At 37.7% G+C, this 24,372-nt stretch overlaps 1 protein-coding gene across 3 annotated transcripts in view; it reads left to right on the top strand.

Annotated features, from left to right (window-relative positions):
- Nucleotides 1-19,738, top strand: part of LAMP2 (lysosomal associated membrane protein 2) — a 37,653-nt gene extending 17,915 nt beyond the window's left edge. The window contains exons 6-9 of one of the 3 annotated variants that reach the window (XM_082446837.1): nt 51-173; nt 3,512-3,575; nt 3,988-4,152; nt 16,095-19,738. In XM_082446837.1, the coding sequence (XP_082302963.1) occupies nt 51-173; nt 3,512-3,575; nt 3,988-4,152; nt 16,095-16,237 (495 nt within the window). In that variant the 3' untranslated portion in view covers nt 16,238-19,738. Of the gene's footprint in view, nt 1-50; nt 174-3,511; nt 3,576-3,987; nt 4,153-6,501; nt 8,912-13,258; nt 15,112-16,094 lie in introns of those variants that run through there. The other 2 variants (XM_082446836.1, XM_082446835.1) reach the window with 2 other exon arrangements.
- The last annotated feature ends 4,634 nt before the right edge of the window (nt 19,739-24,372 follow it).

The following is a 24,372-nucleotide window of genomic DNA, read 5'->3' as shown; positions in this document are numbered from 1 at the left end:
CTGTAGATTTTTATGATTCATCTGTACCTCTCCCTCTTCTTCCCCTGAAGGTTGCTTCGGTTATTAACATCAATCCCAACACAACCAACTTCACTGGCAGCTGCCATCCTCAAACTGCTCTACTTAGGCTGAGCAGCAGCAGCATCAAGTATCTGGACTTTGTCTTTGCTGTGGTGAGTAACAGGTTCATCAAAAATTAGGGGAGCACATCTGAAAGTCTAAAAAGGGGTGTGTGTGTGTGTTTGTGTGTGTGTGTGTGTGTGTGTGTGTGTGTGTGTGTGTATTTGTTGAGAGGGATAATTACCTCTATTTTCTATTTCAACACTACTTAATTATAAAGTGTAGTCCATTGATCCCTGTTAATCCCTCAGGGTCACTTCGATGTTCTGTGGGCTGGACTCGAATTCTGCTATTCTGTTTTTATATAGACCTTAGGGTAGGAGTAAGAATTAACCCATATTAAAAAAAAAGTCTAATATATCCATATAGATATGTTATAATAAAGTCTACTTATAAAAGACAAAGTAAGTTCCATAATATTTTTCTCTATTATTGGTTAGAAAATTCTCATGTTTGTCTGTTATAATATTTTAGGCTTTTTCAAGGCTATACTATTTGTAATAGTATCAGTAATAATGATAGCTAACACTTATTGAGTACTCACTATGTACAAGGCTCTGTGCAAGTGCTTTACGTGCAGGATAGTTTATAATGGCAGCATTCAGGTTTTTGTTGTTCATGATCATATCAAGGGCTGAACCCTAAGCAGAAGTTTCCATGCATGTTCTGCTTCTAGGTAGCATAAGTTGATCATTGGGGACCTTTATTTCCACCTTCTCAGAAGCAGTTGTTATCCCCATAATTTTTCGAAGGGTGTGTGTGTGTGTGTGTGTGTGTGTGTGTATGTGTGTGTACACATGTTACAGCAAATTGGAATGGGGAAGAGGGGCTATCAATGAGGGAAAATGTTGAACCACCAAAGTTACTGTACAAGGCGGTAAAAAACAGTTCTGCTTTTAAATCAGATTACTCTTATCTAGGGATGGGGAAATAGTCTCAACATCTGATATATGAAAAGTTAGGTATGTCTTTGTTTCGTGTCTGAACTTGGTATTTTGAGTCTAAAGCCTCTTTTCTCTATGGAATATATGCCGAGTAATTGAGGATTATATTTTAGAAAGGTTTATAAAAATCTTCCCTTTTTCCAGCATTCAAATAATTACTCCGTTGTAGTACATATATGACCAGTGAACTACTATTAAGAATGTCTAGTTAAGCTTGTCATCTTCAGTGTGGTAAGAGCAGACTTCCCAAGTTACCTCATAGAGATTATATTATAGTCAATAAGAATGAAGAAAGTAATATTTTAGATTCACTCCCTTTTGAGTGATTGAGCTTGATCTTTCTAGCTGAGGTAAGATCCTAAAAGGAACATGGTTTTTTCTGACTCTCATGGGGAAACATGTAATATTTAATGATTACAATATTTAATTGCCCAGCAGACTATTCTAAAATGTAATTCAAAATAGTGACATTTTAACCATGCTATAGGCACTTTGAAAAATCAAGAAACATCTGCAGTGTCACCAGAGTTCAGTGGGGCCCATCTCACCTTCAATCCTATCATGACACTTGCTTCTAAGGATAATTTATTGAATTCAGTGTATGTGCAGGATGTTATGGTGGGATACAAAGAGGAAGGCCTGTATTCTTCAGATGCCCATGGATTAGTGGTAAAGATAGCAATGTACTAATAATTCCTGTTTTTATGGAAGGCCTTGAATGTCATGCTGGCTTTTGGAATTGATTCTTTGGGCAAGTAGAGTGCTGTGGGATGAGTGCTAGACCAGAGGAAGATACAAAGTGCTATAAGAGTGTAGAAGAATGAGCCATTAATTCTACCTAGAGGAGAGTCAGGAGGGTTTAACAGAAGAGATGGCATTTAAGCTGGACCTTCAAGGATGGGTCAGATTTGTACACATGGGGGAGAATGGGGGGAGTAAGTGAAAAAGTACAAGCTACCCCTGGATAAAGGAACACAATCAAGACCAGGTGGAGAATGAGACATGTAGCATGTTTAGTGAAAGATAAGTTTGGAAGAGTAGTTGGGACTAATTGTGGAGAGCCTTGAATGCCAAGCCAAGCAGAGATGCGATAAGGTTGTCAGGTCCTCTTTATGCTTCCTCCTGAAATTCTCTTAGTCTGCCCCCTGGTTTTCATTCCCTACTGATTCAGGCCTGCATTACTTCTTACCTGGATGTTTCAGACAGCCTCCTAACTAGTCCCATCTCTTCCTCCCCTCCCCCAATGTACTTCAGCATCAGCTTGATCTTCCTGAAGCTCAGCTCTTCCTCAGAAACCTGCAGTGGTTCTGTTTTGCCAACAAGAAAACATCTAAATTCCATGCCAGGGTAGTTCAAGCCTCCCCTCCCTGCCATGCAATGTAACCTGCATATCCAGCTTTATGATTCCTTCTTTCCCTTTTTATGAATCTCATGCTTCCCTTACCCTGTTCCCTGTGCACATCCCGTGTGGTAGGAGAGCGTATGAGTAACCAGTACCCAGGCTCTGCAGCCAGACTTCTGGTATCAAATCCCAGCTCACTGACTACTGTGTAGCCTTGTGGAAGTTACTCAACAACCTCCATAATTCAGTTACAAAATGGGGTGTTGTAATTCTTCCGTTCCGTGAAGCCTCACATGTAAAGTTTTAAGAACAGCGCTTGTCACTTAGTAAGTTCTCAGATGCTAGTGTGCTTGTGATTATGCTCATTTTCTGACTACCTTTACTCACGCGGTTGCCTTCTTGAATACTCGTTTCTGCTTGTTTCCTAATTGAATCCTACCCAATTCAAATGGCTCATCCCTAAGCTTGTGTTACCTTTGCTCCTCCCTTAGTTGGAAGTAACTTCTCGCCTTTTAATTTTCATAACCTATCACTTTTTTGTAATATGGTTATTTATTTATATCTGTCTTCTCTTACCTGGCAGATTGCAAACGCGGTGGGGGCAGGATCCATATCTGGTCCCTTTTGCTGGCTCCCTGGAACACTTAGATATGTTACCTTGTACATATTAAAAGCACTGAAATACTTAGAATGACTGGCTAATCAGATGAGTGCTTCAGAAAGAAAATAGCAGCGAAGGAATGGTTAGAGCTGGAGAGGCTGAAAGGCAGGGAGCCCCGTTAAGAGGCTGTTGTGATCCAGGCTAGAGGTGGTGAGGGCTCAGAAAGTGACAGAAGGAATGGAATGGAGGGAGTGAATTGCTGAGTGTCTAAGAACCATATGAGCACACCTCTGGTCCAAAAGTTGGAAACAAGATGAAGAGGGAAGGGGTTTCTGTCACATTTTGAGTCCCTTTACTTAGTTGCAGTTTATTCTACTGGTCCAGGTCTAATCTGTGGGTTTATCTTCTGGGTAATAGTATTAGATTACTTTCTTTCTGTAGACATTAACTGTACCTGTAGACAGTTGTGATGCATTGATTAACTGGAAGCTCTTTTTCACACAGAAAAATGAAAACCGATTCTATCTAAAGGAGGTGAATGTCAGCATGTATTTGGTTAATGGCTCTGGTAAGCAAAACATTGGCCTCGGGGAAAAGAGTATGGGTTACACTGAAAGAATAGAAACCGTAATTATCTTGTTACCAAATAGTGCCTTATTTAATGGACCAGAAGATTCTATGTCAAAATTGTACTTTGACCATAACTTAGTAACTTAGAACTAGAGTGTTCTACCTTTTGCAGTATCCCATATTTTCAAAGCATGGTAGATAATAGTTAAGAATGTGACTGAGTTTTAGACTGTGGAAACATCTATAGAGAGATACAGAACCTAGTGATCTTAAGAATGGCTTTTTGTGGGCAGACCCTGTACCCTAAGCCCCCATATTTCACAGAAAAATCCTGAGGACTGTCCCATTTTTGTTGTTGTTGTTGTTGATGGGATAAGAAGTTACTAACATGTTTTTTTTTCCCCTTAAAGTTTTTAGCATTGCAAATAACAATCTCAGCTACTGGGATGCCCCCCTGGGAAGTTCTTATATGTGCAACAAAGAGCAGACTGTTTCAGTGTCTGGAGCATTTCAGATAAATACCTTTGATCTAAGGGTTCAGCCTTTCAATGTGATGGAAGGAAAGTATTCTACAGGTAAGAATCAAGCAAGTTTTATTAATAATTTACGTTCTTAGGTTGACTGCTGGGTGGCTTTTCCTTTGAGTCATGGGAATTTAAGCACTGAAATAGAGGAATATGAATTCACCTCTCGACTCTGTTGTAGAGTTCTCATAGCCTTGGGCAAGTTGTGTAACTATATTTAGCTCATCATTTTGCTCAAATTAGATTTATTTTGTGATCTCAAAACCATTTGCAACAAAGTTCTTAAAGCTAAAACTGATAGGAGCTTTAAGTGAACTTTACTGAAGGTGTAGACATTTCTCCATGGGTTGTAGTTTGTGGGAAGGGTGGCACTTGGGAGCAGCAGTTTTTGAGCATCTTGCCTCCGTCTTCTTGGGGCCATCTTCTCGCTGGAAACATTTTCATACCAGAATTAAAGCAGTTTGGTCTCATTTTGTTAAGACAAAAGATTGCAGTAGGAAAGCCTCAGATATCATGACCTATGTTTTGGCCAGCCAGAAAGATCTGGAGAGTTTTAAAAGCATGTGCCAGTGTGAATGAAGCTTTTTGAAGGTCTACTCAGGGCTAATGGTGGTATTTATCAGATTTTTAGTGAAAGCTTTGTGAAGGGCTTATTACAGTGTGTTTATATGAATATGAAATATGCATTTGGCATTACAAGATTAAAATTTGCTTGAAGAGGAAAAAGTACATAAAATTCCTTAATTGGCTCGTCCTTTAAAACCAATTATTTAAAATTGATGGTTTGTGGATCACAGTTCTGCCCAGCAGAGCCATCCCAGTCATCCACATCCTTTTTAACAATTAATTCTATGGTTTAGAAGGAAATGTGGAAGCTGTGTTTGAAGTGAATGTGCTGCGAGCTGCTCAGCAGTTTTGCAGTAGTGCTGAACACCTAGCCTGACTTGGTTAGGCCAGAAAAATTGGGCTCTTTACCCTACCATTCTTGTGATTAGAAGGGTTAATTACAATTTAAAAATACTTTCAAGAATTCATTTCCCCCTTTGTCAGTTTTGCTTACGTACTTCAATTGTTTTGATCCTTTAATAGTTTTACTTTTGAGTCTTTATCGAGCTCCCCTACATTATTACCTTAATTTTAGGTCCAGATTTGTGTTTAGAATTTAAAATCATTTGCAGTGTAAAATCCGCTCAAGCCTGTTTATCTAGTCAGCTGTAATAGACATGAGCTGTGTTTTTTCTCTAATTTGAAACTTTGGTTTTTATGTACGTAGAATTTAAAATGTCACCCAAAGGAGTATACAACATTTAGTACTGATAATGAATGCGTAATCTATTTGTGGAGCTAGGTTCTTGACTGTGGGTACCTATAAATACAACACACTGGTAATACTTCACTGTTTAGGAGGAGGAAATAGACTTTCAGTAAGGTAAGAGTGTTGATTGGATTTTACTGGATCAGACTACTCTCTAGAAATGGGGAAAATAGCCCCTGTGGGCTGCCAGCCCTGACCAGATTGATAAACGTGGTAAACACACTCAAATTAGTAAGAGGTCCCAGTTTCTTGACTTTTGCAGCCGCTAAAAGCATATACTTGAAGTCGGGAATCTGCAAACTTTTTCTGTAAAGGCTCAGACAGTAAGTGTTAGGTTTGGAGGCCATGTGGTCTCTATCACAACTATTCAGCTCTGCTGTTATAGCATGAAAACAGCCACAGGCAATAAACAAATGAGTGAGGCTGTGTTCCAATAAAGCTTTACTTGTGGATACTGGAACTTGAATTTCATATAATTCTCGTGAGTCACAAAATCATCTTCTTTTGTTTTTTTTCCAATCATTTAGAAATGTTCAAAAGGCATTTTTAGCCCTTGGGCCAGATTTGGCTCACGGGCTATAGTTTGCCCGATCTTTGCTCTAAAGGATTCCAGAGCCAGCATGGCTGTTCTGATCCCACAGTTAAACCTTCCTGATGTGCTCCGAGTTTCCCAGAAGACATTCACTCTACCACTAAGAGTCTAATCCTGCTATGTAGCTATCTGGCTAGATTAGCTCTCTTCATTTCTGATAAAGTAATACTCCTATTTTGGAAAGCACTTGGAATATAAACAATGAAATATATAGACACATGTATGTGTTTTACTCATAGATATAAATGAGTATATATTCATATATATCTATATATACACACATACATGAATGAAAGGACAAATAAGGTTTAGGATTTTAATTCTAGGACACTCCATAATTTTATGTAGCTTTATCATTAAAATATATCTGTCTTAATTACTTAAAGTTGATCTTATAAGAGCATTTCTGAATTTTGAATCAACATCTTTTGCTTTTGGACATCATTTTTTTTATTATACTCATTATTTGTTACACACTTTTTCTCACCTACAGCCCAAGAGTGTTCGCTGGATGATGACACCATTCTAATACCAATTATAGTTGGTGCTGGTCTTTCAGGCTTGATTATCGTTATAGTGATTGCTTACCTAATTGGCAGAAGAAAAAGTTATGCTGGATATCAGACTCTGTAACACTAATCCACATGTGACTCTGTTACAAAACAATAAAGCAAGTACAAGATCCAAGATCCAACATGCAATACTGTTCGATTTAAGGTATATATAGTTGCAGTTCTAATCTTAACAACAAGTGGTACAGAGGATTTCGAACTTAAATAGATAAAAATACCCCTAAAACTCTAAACTATAAATTAGTCACATGATTTTGGTTTTCCCAACTAAGGAATTTAAAAGTTATTTCTACAGCAAAAAACATGTGCAAAATCACGTGGATTATAGATTCTATTTTATTGTCTTGAATTAGTATTGCATTGTTCTCACTTTAAACATTCTGACTAGAAATATACAGCTTAGGAAAGGGTTAACCGCACCTCCACATGCAGTCGAATTGAGACAACACATTCTACAGTGGATTTGTACTTGCTCCTTTGCATTTTTTGGTGATTTTGTTTGCAGGTTAACTTAGCTGCTTTGGCATTGCTGTGTATTTGACTATGAGAGATATGCCAATAGATTTGAACAGGGTCTAGTATTATTATGTTCTTAGCAATGCATGCTTTTCTAATGCCTTTTGAATACATTTGTTTTTAATGTGGCTGTAGTGACAAAAGATACAAAAGCTTTAAAAATTTTAGAATAGGTGTTAATCTTATTGTTTAATCTTTTTAAGAAAAAAACTGGATATTTCCGTCTTTTAAATTGTAAGACACAAGACTATTCCAACTGGGCATTTCAATCCATTTTCTAGATGTTCTAGAGATAATTGCTAGGCAGTGCCAATTTGGGGTGTTAGTCCTTTGTACCCGTAAATTGGCTTCTACATGCAGTGCTAAAATTAATGTAGATTTTCCTTTAGCTTTCTAGTATCCTTGTTGGTGATGGTTTGTTTTATTCTCTTCTTTTCTTTTCCTTAAAGAAGAAATGCCAGTATGTCCTAGAACCTAGATAAAGAACTTGCACCTAACCCAAAAGTCTTGGCCTTCTCTTTGTTCATGAAAAAGCTGTTCTTTGTTTCCAGCTTGTGTTGATTGCTACAACATTTACTAATGTGGCTTTCACATTTAAATAGTTCTCTGCTAATCAAAACTTACATTATTATTGTTCATTATGGTAGCATCATCATTAATTCATGTACTTTGTGTTGAGTTCTGTGCTCTGGGGAGATGCACCAATTGTCCATTTAACCTGCACCACCTAATGTTTATATGAGAAAGCAAAACATTTCTGCTTGAGAGTTAGCACATCAAGTATTTCTTGCTGCTTCTAGGTCTCTCTTTCTTTTTTTTTTTTTTGGTATTGAGATGGCTGAGCAAATATTAAAAAATTGTTAACATGCAGCAATATATGGCAGGTTCCATGTTTTGGGGGATGGGAGATTATGTGTGCCTCCCATTCACTAGAAAATGAGATATCTGGGTTCCAAAATGTTGTTTGCGTTGAATAAATTTGGTAGTCTAGTGACACACACACAGAGGCAATTGCATGTTAGCATGTGTATGTCTATAACTACCTTTCGAGTTATATTGGCATGATAAATATTTTCTCCCACTTAAATTTGCTCTCTGTTTAGAGTAGCCTGAAAATCTTACTGGCTCAGAATAAGATTCCTGACTAAGCCCCTCTCTAAAAGCTACATTGAGCTGCATTGCCAGCTTAAGGCACTTTTTAAAGGCTAAATATAAATCTGATTTTTAAAAAATATTTTTTATTTAAATAGTGTTTTAGTGTAAGATTGTTAACGTTGTAAGAATGGATAATGCTTGCAAGAATGTGAGCCTTAGATATTTCTCATGAGTCAAAACAAAGCAGCCTTTTTAAATAAAAGTTGGAAGCACAAGTGGGTGGCACACTGGCTTAATGCTGTTAATGTTTCTAAAAGTTTCTACCTTTAGATTATATATCTGATTTATATTAAAATACCTCTAATTAGTACTGTTTTATAGAAAATCTGACTTAATTGAATATTTTTGTATTTTACATGGGCCAGTTTATATGCTGTTATTTACACTATCATTTCCTATAGCCATGTGTTCTTTGTACCTTTTGTAGTTTTGCTTTAACAGATTTACACCTTGATGATCTAACACTCTATTTGGTTTCTGGGTGTTTTTCATGGGTTAGCATTTGTATAAAGAAACTGGTCCATGTAAATACTTTCCATGTTTTTTCCTCAGATGTTTAAACCACTAGTTGATGTATGGTATTTCTCTTCAGATATTTGCCTGTCCATTTGCTCAACATATTGCTTTTAAAACAAACAATAAAGATTCTTTTATTTCTTAAGGAAATTTGCTCACATTTCTTTCCCGTTGGCTAAAGTCTAGATTTTGTATACTACATAATGGCAATTTCTTCCAAAAGGAAAAACTTAAGAAATGCTCAGAAGTAGAATTAATTATTTCCAGAATGTTCTGTGTATTACTGTCTGGAAGAGTGGTCCCATACATAGGTCCCTACTGATGTTGGGGTGGCTATAGAGTAAGAATCAGGTCTGGGATGAGACACGTGTGTGTGTGTGTGTGTGTGTGTGTGTGTGTGTGTGTGTGTGTGGTGTGTAAGCTCCCCAGCTGAATCTAATGTTTAGGCAATTAGGAAACCAGTGATCTAGAATATTTACTTCATAGTAAAAGCGACAGAATATCTCTGTACACTTTTCTCAGGTCCTAAATTGAGGCTGATATTTAGTATCTGTACATTTCAGCCACACAAACTGACCTATTGATCTGAGCCAAAATAGGATTGTGTGTAATCTTTCTCTCAGATCACGTTAAAATGCTTGAACCTTCCAATTTCCAGATAGCTTCCCAGTCCACCATAGTATATCACACACAAAAATTTAGCAGCCTGGCTAGTCGCTTTCCTCTGGATTACCCAGTTAAGCCACGTGACTGCCAGTTAGTCATCAGAGCTCCCAGCTCTACTAGCTACCATGTGACTTTGGTCAAGCTACTCAGCTGGGGTCTCTCTCGTTTTTTCATCTGGGGACTGAGGGCTGTTAAGTCCTGTTACTCTTATTTCTTTGAGTGATAGTTTTTCATTTCAATGAAGAAAAATATACATTTGAGTATTTTTAGAAGGAACCTGATAAGAAGCTACTTGTTAGGCATCAAGAACATATTTACATACAGTGTAAAACACACCATCTGAAGTTTCTTGCGTTTTTTTAGGAGGGATTATTATGAGACTCATATTTTTAGGATTATAGACTTTTATCTCTGTTTATTTAGGTAGATAATGTTACATTGTCTTGGGCTCATCTCTCTCCTACCTATCTCTTGATCTTCTACCCTGGTACATAACTTTCTGCATCAATAATTACCATATCTTATTTTTGAAACTAGTATAGAGTAGCTTCAAGTATCTTTTCAGATTCATGTAATATATTTCAAACAGTTTGACTATAGATCTAAAAGGTATATAATAAATAAGATGTCGCATAAGGACGTGCTTCTAAATGCTGATTCTTCCAAAGAGAATTTTTGACACATTGGTTTTGAAGAGGTGTTTGTTTTATATTTTATTATAAATGTACATCTCAGCTTTTCAGCCCTCACACTGAAAACTGTATTTGAAAAATTTCTGAACTAACAGAAAATTGAAGATTAACAGCATTTTAAAAATCTACATGAACCTTTCCACTGAGATTTCAATGGTCAATGACACTTTATCTTTAAAAATCTTCATTGCTTCCGTGACTATTAAACTCTTCCACAAATACACTTTTCCTTTCCCCAGAAAGGTCTCAAGTGTACATTAGGCAAATAGATCAGGTCAAAATGACTTATAGAATGAGGTTTTCTTTTCTTGGATGTGATTTTATAAAAATTACTGTTTTACCAAAATTTCTTTCCATTACCTAAAGAATTTTTAAAGGCCGAATTCATAAAAATCAATAATTATTATAAATTAATACTTCACATACTAACTGAGAGCATTTTAAGTAAATGACAGCACCTAGAAAGATCTTTGTATTAGCAGAATTGCCTTTTTGATCTACTCTGGGAATATTTGTCTTGCATGAAAGCCTTAAGAAAGCCTTATTGGAAGTATTTATGAAAGTCGTTTCAGTACTAGGTCAAATACCCAATTTGGGAAAGAGGACTATGAATTCGTTGCCAGAATAAGACATTAATCTAATGAATTTTTTAAAAACCAAGTTACATTAAATCCAAGACATAATACTTTATGGTCATGTCACCTAATAGTTTATATGCTGGGTGGTAATTTGGGAAATTGAAAGGGAGGAGCTAACTGGGTGCTCTTAAAACCATATATTCACAAGTCACATCTGGCAACCTCAGCTATCTGGATTTTTAACAAAACCAAGAAGCAAGTGAAAAAGATCATTGAACTGGCAGCCAAAATTGATGTCATAAAGTCCATACACTCTAGGATTGCATCTTGTTCCCAGTTATTGCCCCAGAGACTAGCAAAAGGCTGGCACATTTCTTACATGCAAACACAATCAGATGTGCCTTGCAGCTATTCATTTTTATTTTCGGCACAGTTCTAATAAGCTTAATTATCTGATTTATCAATCCCTGGTAAATTGCAAGCTAGGAGGAGAACTAGGGCAATAAGAGGCAAGGAAATGGAAAATAGAAGCGGTGGTTCAACACGCCAGCCACCTCCTCTCTCTGCAAACATACCTCCATCTGCACTATCCCTTTCTTCTCCAGTCTCAGTAGGTTTTCTTCTGGTCAGTGCTTCTGGAATCCCATTTCCCCTTCCTCCCAGGAGACTTTGTACCAGCGTCTTCAACCTGTAAAATGCTCATGGCTCTTTCCCTCATCCTGTAACCACAAGTCTCTTCCACCCTGAAGGTATCCTTTCTTGACCCTGTGTCCCCCTTCTAACTACCTACCTTTCTTCTAAATGTCTCATAACGAGTACTGTGTGTTCCGCATCCCAAGTTCTTGATCTCCTAACCAGTCAATCACTTCCCATTCACTCCTAAACCTGCAACAGTTTGACTCCTAGCCCCCACCCTCCGTATTGCTACATCCAGTGGACATTTCTCAGGCATCTCTAATATTTTACACTGTTCTCCCATGATAATTGAAACTGTTTCCTTCCTTGGCTTCTGTGGCACCATTTTCTACCTGCCTTTCCTACTTTTTCCTGCTCCTTTGTTCTTCAAATATTGGTGTTCCCAAGGGTTTTGTCTCTGATCCTCTTATTACTCTATCTGCCCTTGCTGAGAAATATCTTTGTCCCTGGTTTGAACTATCACGGCAACCACTTGGTTAGGACATAGGTATCTTAAACTCAGCAGATCTAAAACGGAATGTCTCCCTCTTCCACATATCCCTCTCCACCCTCCCCCGACACACAGATTTTAAAAATTAAATTTAAAAAAACCCACACAAAAATAACTACAAATAAAACTGAAATGCATATATTCCCCCTGTATTCCCTATCACAATGAATGGCACCAGTGTCTACATAATCATGGGATTGGAAGCCATTCTACAATATTGTCTCCTCCTACATCTGTTTGGTCAATTCTGTGTTCTAATTGGATCTCTAGTCCATCCCTTCTGCATCTGCACTTCATTATCCAAGTTCAGGACCATATTATTGGTCATCTGGCTTCTAGCAGTAGAGTTGCTTCCTAACTTAGTACCTCCAGTCTTCCATCTGCCATAACTTCTGAAACAAATATCCTTAAAATTCCGCAGCAATTTTTTGGGGGGGGGCCATCAGTATAAGGCCAAACTACCTAGAGCATACGGTGCCTTTGTGAGCTGATCCTAGTACCCTTTTCCACCTCTTTTCCAAGAGTACCTCTTAATCCATTGTTCTAGCTATGCCAACCTGCTTGCATTTCACCCGAAGTGCTGTGTTTTCTTACCCTCCATAGTTTTGTCTGTGCTGCTTTCTATACCTGGAACGCCCTTCACCCATTACCTGCGTGGTTAATTCCTATTCATTCTTAAAAATTCAGCTCTGGTGTCACCTCTTTCAAACTGTGTCTTGTGTAACAAAGCTGAGTTGAGTGTGCCTCTGAAATATTTCGATGACACTGTGTATTCCCTGCCCCTATTACAGCACATTGTGAAATTATAACCGCTGATTTTCTTATCTGACTCCTACACCAGACTGAAATCTTGAGGCAAACAGTTATGCAATCAGGGCCAGTTTATACCTTTTCTCACTACTAAATGGCCCCATATTCCTATGCATTGAGTTCTTACATCTGCTATGTGTAGTTGTTCATTTGGTTCATTTCATTAATACTTCCCAATCTGCAGTGTTCCAGGTACTGTGCTTCTTCAACATCATAACAATTTGCCTCTGAAAGCTCACAGCCTGATAATCAAGGAAAGGCTAATTATATTTATCCATTAGCTTCCATTTGAAAAATCTGTGAAGTATGTGATCATTTTATATATCTTTTCATCCAAAATGACTGCATTTTTTTTGGTACTTAAAAGTATATGATTTGGTTATTTGGAAAATCACTTTTGTGGAACATCTCATTTGCTGCTAATGAATTCCAATGACTTGTTGCCTTGGTGTAAAAAACAAATATGTGTGTTGGGAAGTACTGTCATTTTAACTTAAAATGTACAGATCTGAAATTTTGTCACTGTTTCTGTTCTCAATTGTCCTTTCTCCACATCTAGCTCAAGACTGCAGTGCAGATGACGACAACTTCCTTGTGCCCATAGCGGTGGGAGCAGCCTTGGCAGGAGTGCTTATTCTAGTGTTGCTGGCTTACTTTATTGGTCTCAAGCGCCATCATGCTGGATATGAGCAATTTTAGAACCTGCAGTCTGATTGATTATATAAAAATACATGCACATAACAAGATTTTCTTCCCTTTCAGTTTTGAAATACTTTGTTCTTTAAGATTGATATATTGAAACTTTACTTCTTAAATCAAGTCCCAGCATTTTGAGATAATTCTTTATTAATAAAAACTGTTAATAGAACAGCATAAAATTTTTAAAAAAATGTTGTATTTACTGGTCCTGAAGACAAACTTGTTGAAAAGAACATCGGTGTGTGGTGTTTTAACGTCTATCTTAAGAAGCCTTGGCCAAATTTTGATTCTAACCCAAGATGCCTTACACTTATTAACATGGCCATTATGAAGATAAAATATGTAGTTGTCTCCTAATGGAATTAATAAATATTGTTTCACTACCGGTGTTCTGTTTCAGTGTATAAGAATTATCCTGATTTAAGCTCATCACAGTGCCTTTGCATATAGTTCATTAAATAAATGTTGATGTGGCATAAATGCCCATCAGATGCTTAAACTTGGTTTTCAGTTGAATGTCCTCAGGACCATCAGCATTTTTTAGGTTATGTGACTTTCTTTGAAGATGAAGTCAGTATCTTTGGCTTGTGACTTTTCCCCAGGTAAAAAACAGACCCAAGAGGCTACAACAGAGCTTCAACTGGCTTCAGAATTAGAGTTTTCAAAAAACTTTCTTTTTCAGCAATAATAGACGGAAAGGATTCAAGCATATTTAACCACTTGCCTTTTTTAAAATGTTTTTCTCTTCCTTGGATGCCTGATTAGCATTGCAAGATAGAAATATTCTATGAACTAATTAGGAGAGATTGTGTTGTGTTTCTCTACCTCATCTTGTTGGTCTCTAGAGCATTAAAATCTATTTAGTGTTGTCATCAGACTGGTACTTATGAGCTGTAAGCAGCAGCAATCTCAGAAGGGAGGCAGCGAAGCAAAGCAGCAACTCGGCTCCTGCCTTTTCCAAGACGGCCCCTGTGGGGCAGAGCATAGATGGGGTGTAGACAGAAGCTGTTGGCATGAAAATGAGCTAGATAATCAGCCTCTGTTGAAGCACGCTCCATGTTAGAATGCAGCACAGATATTGAATGTATAGACAAATAAGAAGGAAGCTTAAAAAAAATTAAAAAAAAGAAGGAAGCTTAATCAGTAGACTCGAGAATTTCACATGGAAGTGATTATTTTATTAATTCTGTGTATATATTGGCTTGTTCAGAATTTTTGTAATTCACTGATTACAGCATTTTGGTACCCAGCTATCAGTCTCTGAAGGCTTTCAGTAAAATATAGTAAATCTTTTTAATAAAAGCTAATGTCATTACTAAAATCTGTTCTATATACTCAGAACCTCAGCAGCATTTTTTTATGAATGACAAAAGTGCAAGAGGAAGAAAAGATAAAATTAGAGGAAAAATGCAAGTTATTATTCAATCATAAATCACACCAAGTATCACATTTTGTTAATTGCATTAGACTTATACTGGAAAGGACCTTAAAGATTCCTTACTATAACCCCATAATTTTTTCAGAAAGAGGAGTGACTTCACTGAGGTTACATATCTAGCAGGCAACAAAACCATTATTAGCGTTTTGATTAAAAATTGTCCCAATGAAGTCTAGTCACTCAATAGTAAGACTAGTTTAAACTTGAAACTGTGAGATCAGAACTGGGCACTTTGAGTTTCTGTACTAATTTCAATAAATGACACATGATACCAACTTTGCTTAAGTATTTTTAAAAGTACTGAATATTGGCTTTTTCAGTGGCTTCTATTTTGACCTCTGTTTGCTACTTCAAAGCCTAAACCTCCTTGGATGGGATCACAAACATGGGAGGAAAAGAGAAGGGAATGAACACTTGTTGACCTCCTGATGTGTATCATATACTTTAGAAATATCATTTAATCCTCAGATACCTTATAATATAGGTATTCTTATCCCCCTTTTACAGATGAGGAAAGTGAGGCCCAGTTTAAATTACTTGACCAAGGTCCTTTAGCTAGTAATTGAAGGAATCAAGATTCAAACTCAGTTCTGTCTCAGTCCAGAGTTCAGAATCTACATTGCATGTGCACACCGCCTTCCTGGTGGTCCAGTGGAGTGGACTACAATGTCCATTGGACTCTGCTATTATTCTTCCAGGCCACTGCTCAGCTAAAATTACATATAACCTGATAGCTACCTAATGCTTGTATGAAAAAAATTATACAGCATTTTCTTGATCATGAGTCCTTTTTAACTTAGATGTTACTACTCATACAGAATTCTTATTTATATTTTCACGATAGCTGTGGCAGGGGAGAAAGGGAGTGGGGAAATACGCAGGTAGCGGTTTTAAGTGAAGATTCCCGCAGTGCCGCTCTTTCCCCGCAGTGCCATTAGACAATTCAACATAAAATCTTCCCATATTAGGCAAGCACAATTCTTTGTTTTGGACCCTTTCCCGTTCTTCCCTTAACTTCTGCTTTTTGTACTGAGGTATTAGGTGTGATTTGAGATGAAGTGACAGTGAGAGATACAGGAGGATCGGTTGCTTGGAAATACTTGGGTGGACATAGTGAAAATAAGAAAATAAGGGTAATGCTGTAAAAGACTAACCTATGTACTCTTTCAAAATGCTTGTTTCTTGTTTTCTTGTTTCTGCTTAATTGCATTCCTTACTAATTTCCTTTCCTTGCTTTCTGTCTGTTCTCTTCTAACAGCTGAAGAATGTTCTGCTGACTCTGACCTCAACTTTCTTATTCCTGTTGCAGTGGGTGTGGCCTTGGGCTTCCTTATAATTGTTGTCTTTATCTCTTATATGATTGGAAGAAGGAAAAGTCGTACTGGTTATCAGTCTGTGTAATCAATTAAATCTAGTGCTTTTTGGGGTTTTTTTGCCATCAGAAGTTATGTTTTCCATTGGCTAAAGAGCCAGGAAATGCTGTGCAATTGATTGTTTGAGATATGCAGATTAACCTCAGTGAGTTGCTAGCTAACTTGGGCATGAGTAGCACTATTAGGACCAATTTCTTCTTTTTTTTCCTATTTTTTCTTCCTTTGTAAAAGTGTAATTGAAAGAAAAATTGTGGCTTAGAATATTTTTTTTTAGTGAATAATGATTCTAAGCCTCTGAATCCAATTACGAAAGCATTTCTACTGAAGTATAATTTTATATGTTGCAGTTACTTGTATTTTGCCTCTTTGACATTATTTGCAAAATCAAAGCTGTTAGAGAATTTAACTTGCTTCAGGAAATAAATTCAAGAACATAGTGAATTCGTTTTCATTGGTGGCAAACATAAAATTTGGTTTGTAATAAGACTTAGATTCCCCACCGCCTAAACAAGATTATTTAAATTCTGATTTAATTTTCCTGCTAGTTAAAAAGAAAGAAAGAAAGGAATGTCTTCATAATATTGTATTTAATAGCAAAAGTCTGGCTGTTTTCTTAATTACTGTTAGTGGCTACTATATTTTAATAAGGATGTCGCAACTAAGACTCGGTGCAGCCAAAATAAATAAATAAATATTTTTAAAAAACCCCAAACAAACAGGGATGTCTTTTTTTTTCCTACTGGAGTTTGGAATATATTGATTACCTCAGACTTGCCATTTATGCTGAAGGTTGAAGTAAGATCTATGGCGGTTTTTTTTAAGGTGTTGATATAGAAAGGGTTATTTTTTTTTTAGAGTTATGATTTAGAATTTTTTTCCCCTTAGAGCCTTAACTTGTTCACAAAGTTAATTCATCCTCCACTAAAAAAACAAAACAAAGCTTCTCTATTTTGTGTGCCTCCTGTACTCTCTCATCCCCTGTATGAATAAGTTCTAATTGATAATTTTAATGTATTGGTTTCTTTTTTCTCACAGCAGCATGTGCTAACTCTAGAGGCTAGTGGGCCCTGAAGTATCATCAGTCAGATGGCTGCCTGGCCAGAGCTGGACCAGGATTATTCTGTAAATTTGTTGATCTTGATACAGACTTATATCCCTGTAGGGACCTCTAATGGCTCTGGCTACTGGAGTAAGGTACTAGAGGCCACTCCTCCCAGTGTCTGCTTGATTGGCTAGGCTATTGAATTGTCCTTTGATTTGGAAGCACACTGTTGTATTTCTCTAGTGTCCAAATGGCTGCTTTGCACTCCTGTTATTAGCATAAGGCAGATGTTTATTTTATCAAGCTATTTTATCTCTATATAACTAAAAAACAAAAGTTTTCCAAAGATCTGCCTTCACTTTAAAAATGTTCCTTGGATTGGGACTTCCCCTGGTGGCACAGTGGTTAAGAATCTGCCTGCCAATGCAGGGGACATGGGTTCGAGCCCTGGTCCGGGAAGATCCCACATGCCGCGGAGCAACTAAGCCCATGGGCCACAACTACTGAGACTGCGCTCAAGAGCCTGCGAGCCACAACTACTGAAGCCCATGTGCTTAGAGCCTGTGCTCCACAACAAGTGAAGCCACCACACCTCAAGAAGAGTAGCCCCCACTCACCGCAACTAGAGAAAGCCTGTGTGCAGCAACAAAGACCCAACAGCCAAAAATAAATAATTTTAAAATGTTCCTTGGATTAATAAATTAAGCCTAAACCTTAAATAAAGTTAGTTATTACATCCAAGGATTAGGTCCCTATCTACCTCTTAGCACAATGCAGATGCTCACCACTGTATTGCTGCCATTAACTGATGCCAGAACTCTTTGCCGATAAATGAAATTGGAAAATTTTGTTTTTTAAAAAAAAAAGAAAATTCATCAACATCTTTCTTTACTCTCTTTATATATAGTGCATCTCAAAAGCATATATTCCAAACTGGAGTAGAAATAGATTGCTCAACTACATTTCCCTTAGAACTCTCTGGTTCTGACTTGTAGACTCAAGCTCTCCTCTGTTTGCTAAGTATATAAAGAATGTTTCCTTTTAAAATGTTCTTCTTTGAAAACAATTGCTTATTTGTTATTTGGTCAAAATGATGGCATCATAAAGAACAGTGGCTTCGTTTCAAAAAATATTTTTGAGGTGATTGTCTAAAAGCCAGATTATTTAAATCAGCTTGTGACCTTGCTAGGTATATGGATTGGAAAATTCAGATACATTCAAAATTATGGGTTCATTTAAAAGTTTTCTACTTGTTGGGGTAGGAGACTAACATCACTAATTCTTCATTGGGTATCATGGTTTTATCTTAGATAATTAGCAAACATGTTTTAATTCTTCTTTGAGAATTAAGATTAATTGAAATATAAAATATTAACAGAGGGGTCAAACAATAACTGCTTCAACTCCAATAAAATACAGGAAGCCCAAAATCTATGAACTGAGTGTTCAATAAGCTTTGCTCACTGAGTTCATTTTTATGTCAGTACAACAGGGGGGTCAAATAGTAGGACTTTGAACTCATAAATATAAAGAATTGTTTTTACCTAAGCTTCTTTGGAAGAACTGATGCCTGCTGCTACCTAAAGTTTTGTATATATCAATATAGTAACCTAATTAATACCTACAAAATAAATACTGTGGTACTCTTGTTTGATCTGATGTGTGTGAATTTTAGATTGATGGATTAAAATATAATAAAGATCATACAATCTATATCACTATGGATAACTTCATTTTTATTCCATGTTCTCAGTCTTAAGAGCTTGGATTGATTTATAAAATCTAAGTCCCTCAAATTATTGTCTTTTGAATTGTCAGTAGGACTCATATGATCTCATAGGTCTGCACATTAACCAAGTGCCGTCATTAAGAAGGCATTAGAACCTTTAATGCAGACATTTCAAATATCGGGGCCTATGTGGTCATGAAAATTCCAAGAAAGTATTGAAAATAAAATATGGAAATCAAATTTAAGAGCTTCATAATAAATGTACTTTCAGCATATGTATGTCTGCATTGATAAACTGTACTCACTGTTGAAGTTCATTCCATTCTGAGCAAGATACACCTCAGGGATATGACAGGGGCTGAGAAGGAGCTATCTATTTTCTGAAAATTCCTTAGAACCCAGCCTAATGCTCAGATGTTATATGATTGGATTAAATGACATACATTCCTTTTTACATAAGAGACATTTTTGGTGGGAGAAGGAATTGAACTTTGGATCTCTCCATAGTTCCTGAGTAACAGGGTTTCATTTTCTGATAAATGTTTAATGGCTTCTGATTCAGTCAAAAAATGGCCTTACCTTGCATTTGTGGGACTGGGGAGGGGGTTCTCGATAGACCCTGTCTTGTCTCAGCTTTGCTGAATATATTTCACAACTCTGCACTTCATAGAGCCTCTGAAAGAAGCACTTTAAGATTATTGATAGCAAGTAGAGTGGTTCTATGTATGTTGCCATGTATCTAAAAAGTCAACTTGGAGGTCCATCTTTTTATTTTTTTTAATTAATTAATTAATTTATTTATTTTTTATTTTAACATATTTTATTTATTTATTTATTTATTTATTTATTTTTGGCTGTGTTGGGTCTTCGTTTCTGTGCGAGGGCTTTCTCTAGTTGTGGCAAGCGGGGGCCACTCTTCATCGTGGTGCGCAGGCCTCTCACCATCGCGGCCTCTCCCGTTGCGGAACACGGGCTCCAGACGCGCAGGCTCAGTAGTTGTGGCTCACGGGCCTAGTTGCTCTGCGGCATGTGGGATCTTCCCAGACCAGGGCTTGAACCCGCGTCCCCTGCATTAGCAGGCAGACTCTCAACCACTGCGCCACCAGGGAAGCCCGGAGGTCCATCTTTTTAAATTCAGTGTGTATACTGTAATGATAGAACTGCCTAATTCTAAGGAAACGTTTTGCTTTCTCTTTGCTTTTATTGTCTGTATGTATTTGGATGGCAGTTGTAAATTTGAGTCCCTCTGTTTCAAGAGATAATGAACAGGAGAAATCTTGGTATACAATACATTTTTAGTAGGAAAATGCAGCTATAGTTTTATTTGTTTATTTTATAAATTTTTTATTTGTTTATTATTATCTTTGGCTGTGTTGGGTCTTCGTTGCTGTGCACAGACTTTCTCTAGTTGCGGCGAGCGGGGCCTACTCTTTGTTGTGGTGCATGGGCTTCTCATTGCGGTGGCTTCTCTTGTTGCGGAGCACGGGCTCTAGGCAAGCAGCCTTCAGTAGTTGTGGCTCGCGGGCTCTAGAGCGCAGGCTCAGTAGTTGTGGCGCACGGGCTTAGTTGCTCCGCGGCATGAGGGATCTTCCCGGACCAGGGCTCAAACCCGTGTCCCCTGCATTGGCAGGCAGATTCTTAACCACTGCGCCACCAGGGAAGCCCTATAGTTTTATTGAGCAGTTACAGTGCTGTGCACTTTACACACATTTCATTTAATCCTCATAGCAACTCTCTGAGGTTGGGCAGTATCATTCCCAGTTTACAGAGGAGGTAACCGAGGTTACCTCGGTTGGTTACTTAACAAAATTCCCACAAAGAGTAAGTGACAAAACTGACATTTGAGCCCAGCTCCGTGTGCCTTCAAAGACCATGCTCTTAACCACTATGCATCCTGGCTGCTAAGAAACAAAAGATTTTTAAAAAACCGTGTACCTTACATTAAATGGTTACAGAAATCTGACTTCTGTAATCTTCTGTCCTACATGTAGTTACCCTGTAAATGTTCTTCCGTATTCTTAAAATAACTTTAGTTTTGTCCAGCCCACTTGAAGCAAGGACGGATGCTGTGGCAGCATGCCTTTTGAAAGATCAAACCAAGGCCAGCTTGTGCTGTACCTCATTAGTAATGTTAAGCCCTGAATGTCACTTTTTATTTCAGAGTAGCTTCATCTAGTTATTCTGATCACGTATCATTATCATTCTGCCCTCAAACTGTTCTGCACCATGAATCATTTTGACTATGCATTAGTGTGTTTAAGAGACTAAATGGAACTGTCTCTCTCCTCACTTTACCTAAATTAATGCCATCTCTACCCCCCCGCCGTCCCCCAGCCTTAAGTGCAGTGTAGCCATGACACTCGGCAATCCTTGCTAGGTGGTTGTGAGCCCCAATACGCAGTTCCTACTCTTAGATCTAGAGCCTTTTTGAGAGGATTTCAAGAAATCCTTATCCACATACTTAAAGTTTCCAACCATAATCTGCAGCACTTCCCCCTCCCACCTCATTTACTCTCCTGTACTCGCTTCTCTCCAGCCATAATGGCCCTCTTGCTACCCCTCAAAGACCCTAAGGGTGCCCTCACTTCAAGGCCCTTGCGCTTGCTCTGCCTTCTACCTGGAAAGGTATTCCCCCAGCTATCCTCATGGCTCACCCTCTAATCCCATGCAGGTCTCTTCAAATGTCACCTAGTCAGGGCAGCATTCCCTGCGCACTCTAATAGAGCACTCCCTGCCCCCACCACTTCCCATCCCCCTTACTCTGTTTCACTTCTGTTACTTACCACCTATTACCATCTGACATACTATATACTTAACTTGTTAATCTGTATTTCATGTTTGTCTCCCACTAGAAGGTAAACTTCATGAGAGCAAGAATCTTTGCTGTGTTTACTAGTCCGTCCCAGTCCCTAGAACAGTGCCTGGCACATAGTTCACACTGAAGAAATATTTGCTGATGGATGAGTGGTCATCTTGTGTAATAGCTAAACACTTATTAAGCACTTTCTACCTTATTTCATCAAATCTAAGATGCCATCAGTTGTAAGATAAATACTGCCAGTTAAACTGTGAGAGACCTACTGGTTTCAAAAATGTGGAAAAAGTACACCTTTTTTTTTTTTTTCTTTTTTGGCCGCACCGCGCAGCATCTCAGTTCCCCAGCCAGGGATTGAACCCGGGCCACAGCAGTGAAAGCCCGGAATCCTAACCACTAGGCCACCAGGGAACTCCCAAAAATGTACATCTTAGAGTTGATATGTACCAGGCACTGTGGAGAGTGCCGTAGGTGGATTATAACGCCATTAATCCATTGAATGCATCTGGGATTCAGACCCAAGTGGTCAGAGCCAATGCCTTTAAGCATGCTACCATTACAACCTCCCTTTAGTATGACATACTGCTGCTTGTGTCATTTTCAATTCCAAAAACAGAAGTCTGTATCTGTGGTGGTTATGATTTTCAGTTTTAAAGCAGACAGAATTTTTAATATTCACGTTTCCTTCTTTTAAACGCTACATAGCTTAGGATGGCAGGTATATCAGAAAAGAATTTGAATCCTGGCTCTTAACACGCAGCACAAGTTACTTAACCTCTCTAAGCCTAGGTTTCTACATCTGTAAGATGAAGGTGGTACTACTACCTATCTTGTAGGGTTTTAAAGGGAATTAAATAAGATAATGCCACCAAATATACATAGTAAGCAATAAGCGTGAGCTTTTTTTTATTATATAGATTGGAATCTTCTTCCTAAAGATGATAGGTGTCAAATGTTTAGATAAGATCATGGAAGGAGGAAGTGAAGAGAGAGAATAGGGCTAAGATTAAAGCCTTAAGGAACAGAAATCTACTCAAACTAGGTTAAAAAAAAAGAGGAATGGGACTTCCCTGGTGGCACAGTGGTTAAGAATCCGCCTGCCAATGCAGGGGACACAGGTTTGATCCCTGGTCCGGGAAGATCCCACATGCCACAGAGCAACTAAGCCCATGCGCCACAACTACTGAGCCTGCGCTCTAGAGCCCAAGAGCCACAACTACTGAGCCCATGTGCCACAACTACTGAAGCCCCGCGCCTAGAGCCCGTGCTCACAAGAGAAGCCACCGCAATGAGAAACCCACTCACCGCAACGAAGAGTAGCCCCCGCTCGCCGCAATTAGAGAAAGCCCACGTGCAGCAACGAAGACCCAATGCAGCCAAAAATAAATAAATAAATTTATATATTAAAAAAAGTAATGAATTATGAAGTGATTGGATAAGCCTCACAGAATCCAACTGAAGGAAGTATATCTGGGACTCAAAGGAGTAGAGTTAAGTTATAAAGCTTCAACTGAGAATAAACAGGTGATAACTACCAAGAAAGTTTAGAAAAAAATAAATGAGTGATAACTTGTACTGCATTTATTAAGATGTGCTATAAAGCTAGGATCAAATGTTAGATGGATATAATAATAGACCAACAATTTAATGGACAACACACACACACTGTGTGTGTATTTGGTATTTGATAAAGATGTTCTTTTCAGATCAATGGGGAAAGAATGGAACATTGAAAAATGATGCCGAGATACTAGGTTGATTATTTAGGGGAAAAAATACATTAAGACCTACCTCATAAGTACCAAAATAAATTCAAGGATGATTAAGGAGTTAAATTTTTAAAAACTGTAAAAGATACAGAATCAAATATAGATGGTTGTATCTTATCTCAGAATAAAGGCCTTCCTAATAAAAGAAAAAGAAGAAATGACAGGGAAAAGATTTCAATATATAAGAATTTAATACTTCTGACTATCAAAATGCCACCACACACAAATTTAAAGATAAACTACAAACAAGGGGAAATACTTGCACCTTAAGTATGACAAAGGGTTAGGTTAATATCCTTACTATCAAATAAATACAAAACAAGATGAGTATTCCATGAGTACACTGGAATAAGGACATGAATAGCTAAGTCATGACAGAAGAAATACAAATGGATAAGCAATTTGAAAAACTACTCCATCTTTCTAATAAGCAAAGAAATATAAATCAAAACAAGATATCTTTCAAATTGGTTAAAGATATCTTAAATGATTATATTTACTCTTGGGCACAGTACAGAAAACTCTGCACACTAACCCAGTGTTGAGAGTGAAATGAAAATTTGGAAACAATCTAAATGCCCAATGAGATAGAACAGCTTAAGTAAATTGAAACACTGACATGACAGCACGTTACACAGCCATTTAAAGTCACATTCTCAAATAATTCAAATATGAGACAATGTTCGTGTCTTACTGTTAAGTGAGAAACAAATGTAGGAAAGAAGTATGTACCATTTTTCTGTTTTGGTAAATAAATCTATATCTATGTATCTATATCTATAACTGCTCTTCTGCCATCCAAGAAGTG

The sequence above is a fragment of the Balaenoptera physalus genome, assembly GCF_965194825.1.
Source record: "Balaenoptera physalus genome assembly, chromosome: X".
Classification (NCBI taxonomy): domain Eukaryota; kingdom Metazoa; phylum Chordata; class Mammalia; order Artiodactyla; family Balaenopteridae; genus Balaenoptera; species Balaenoptera physalus.
This window is presented reverse-complemented; position numbering and strand designations above follow the sequence as displayed.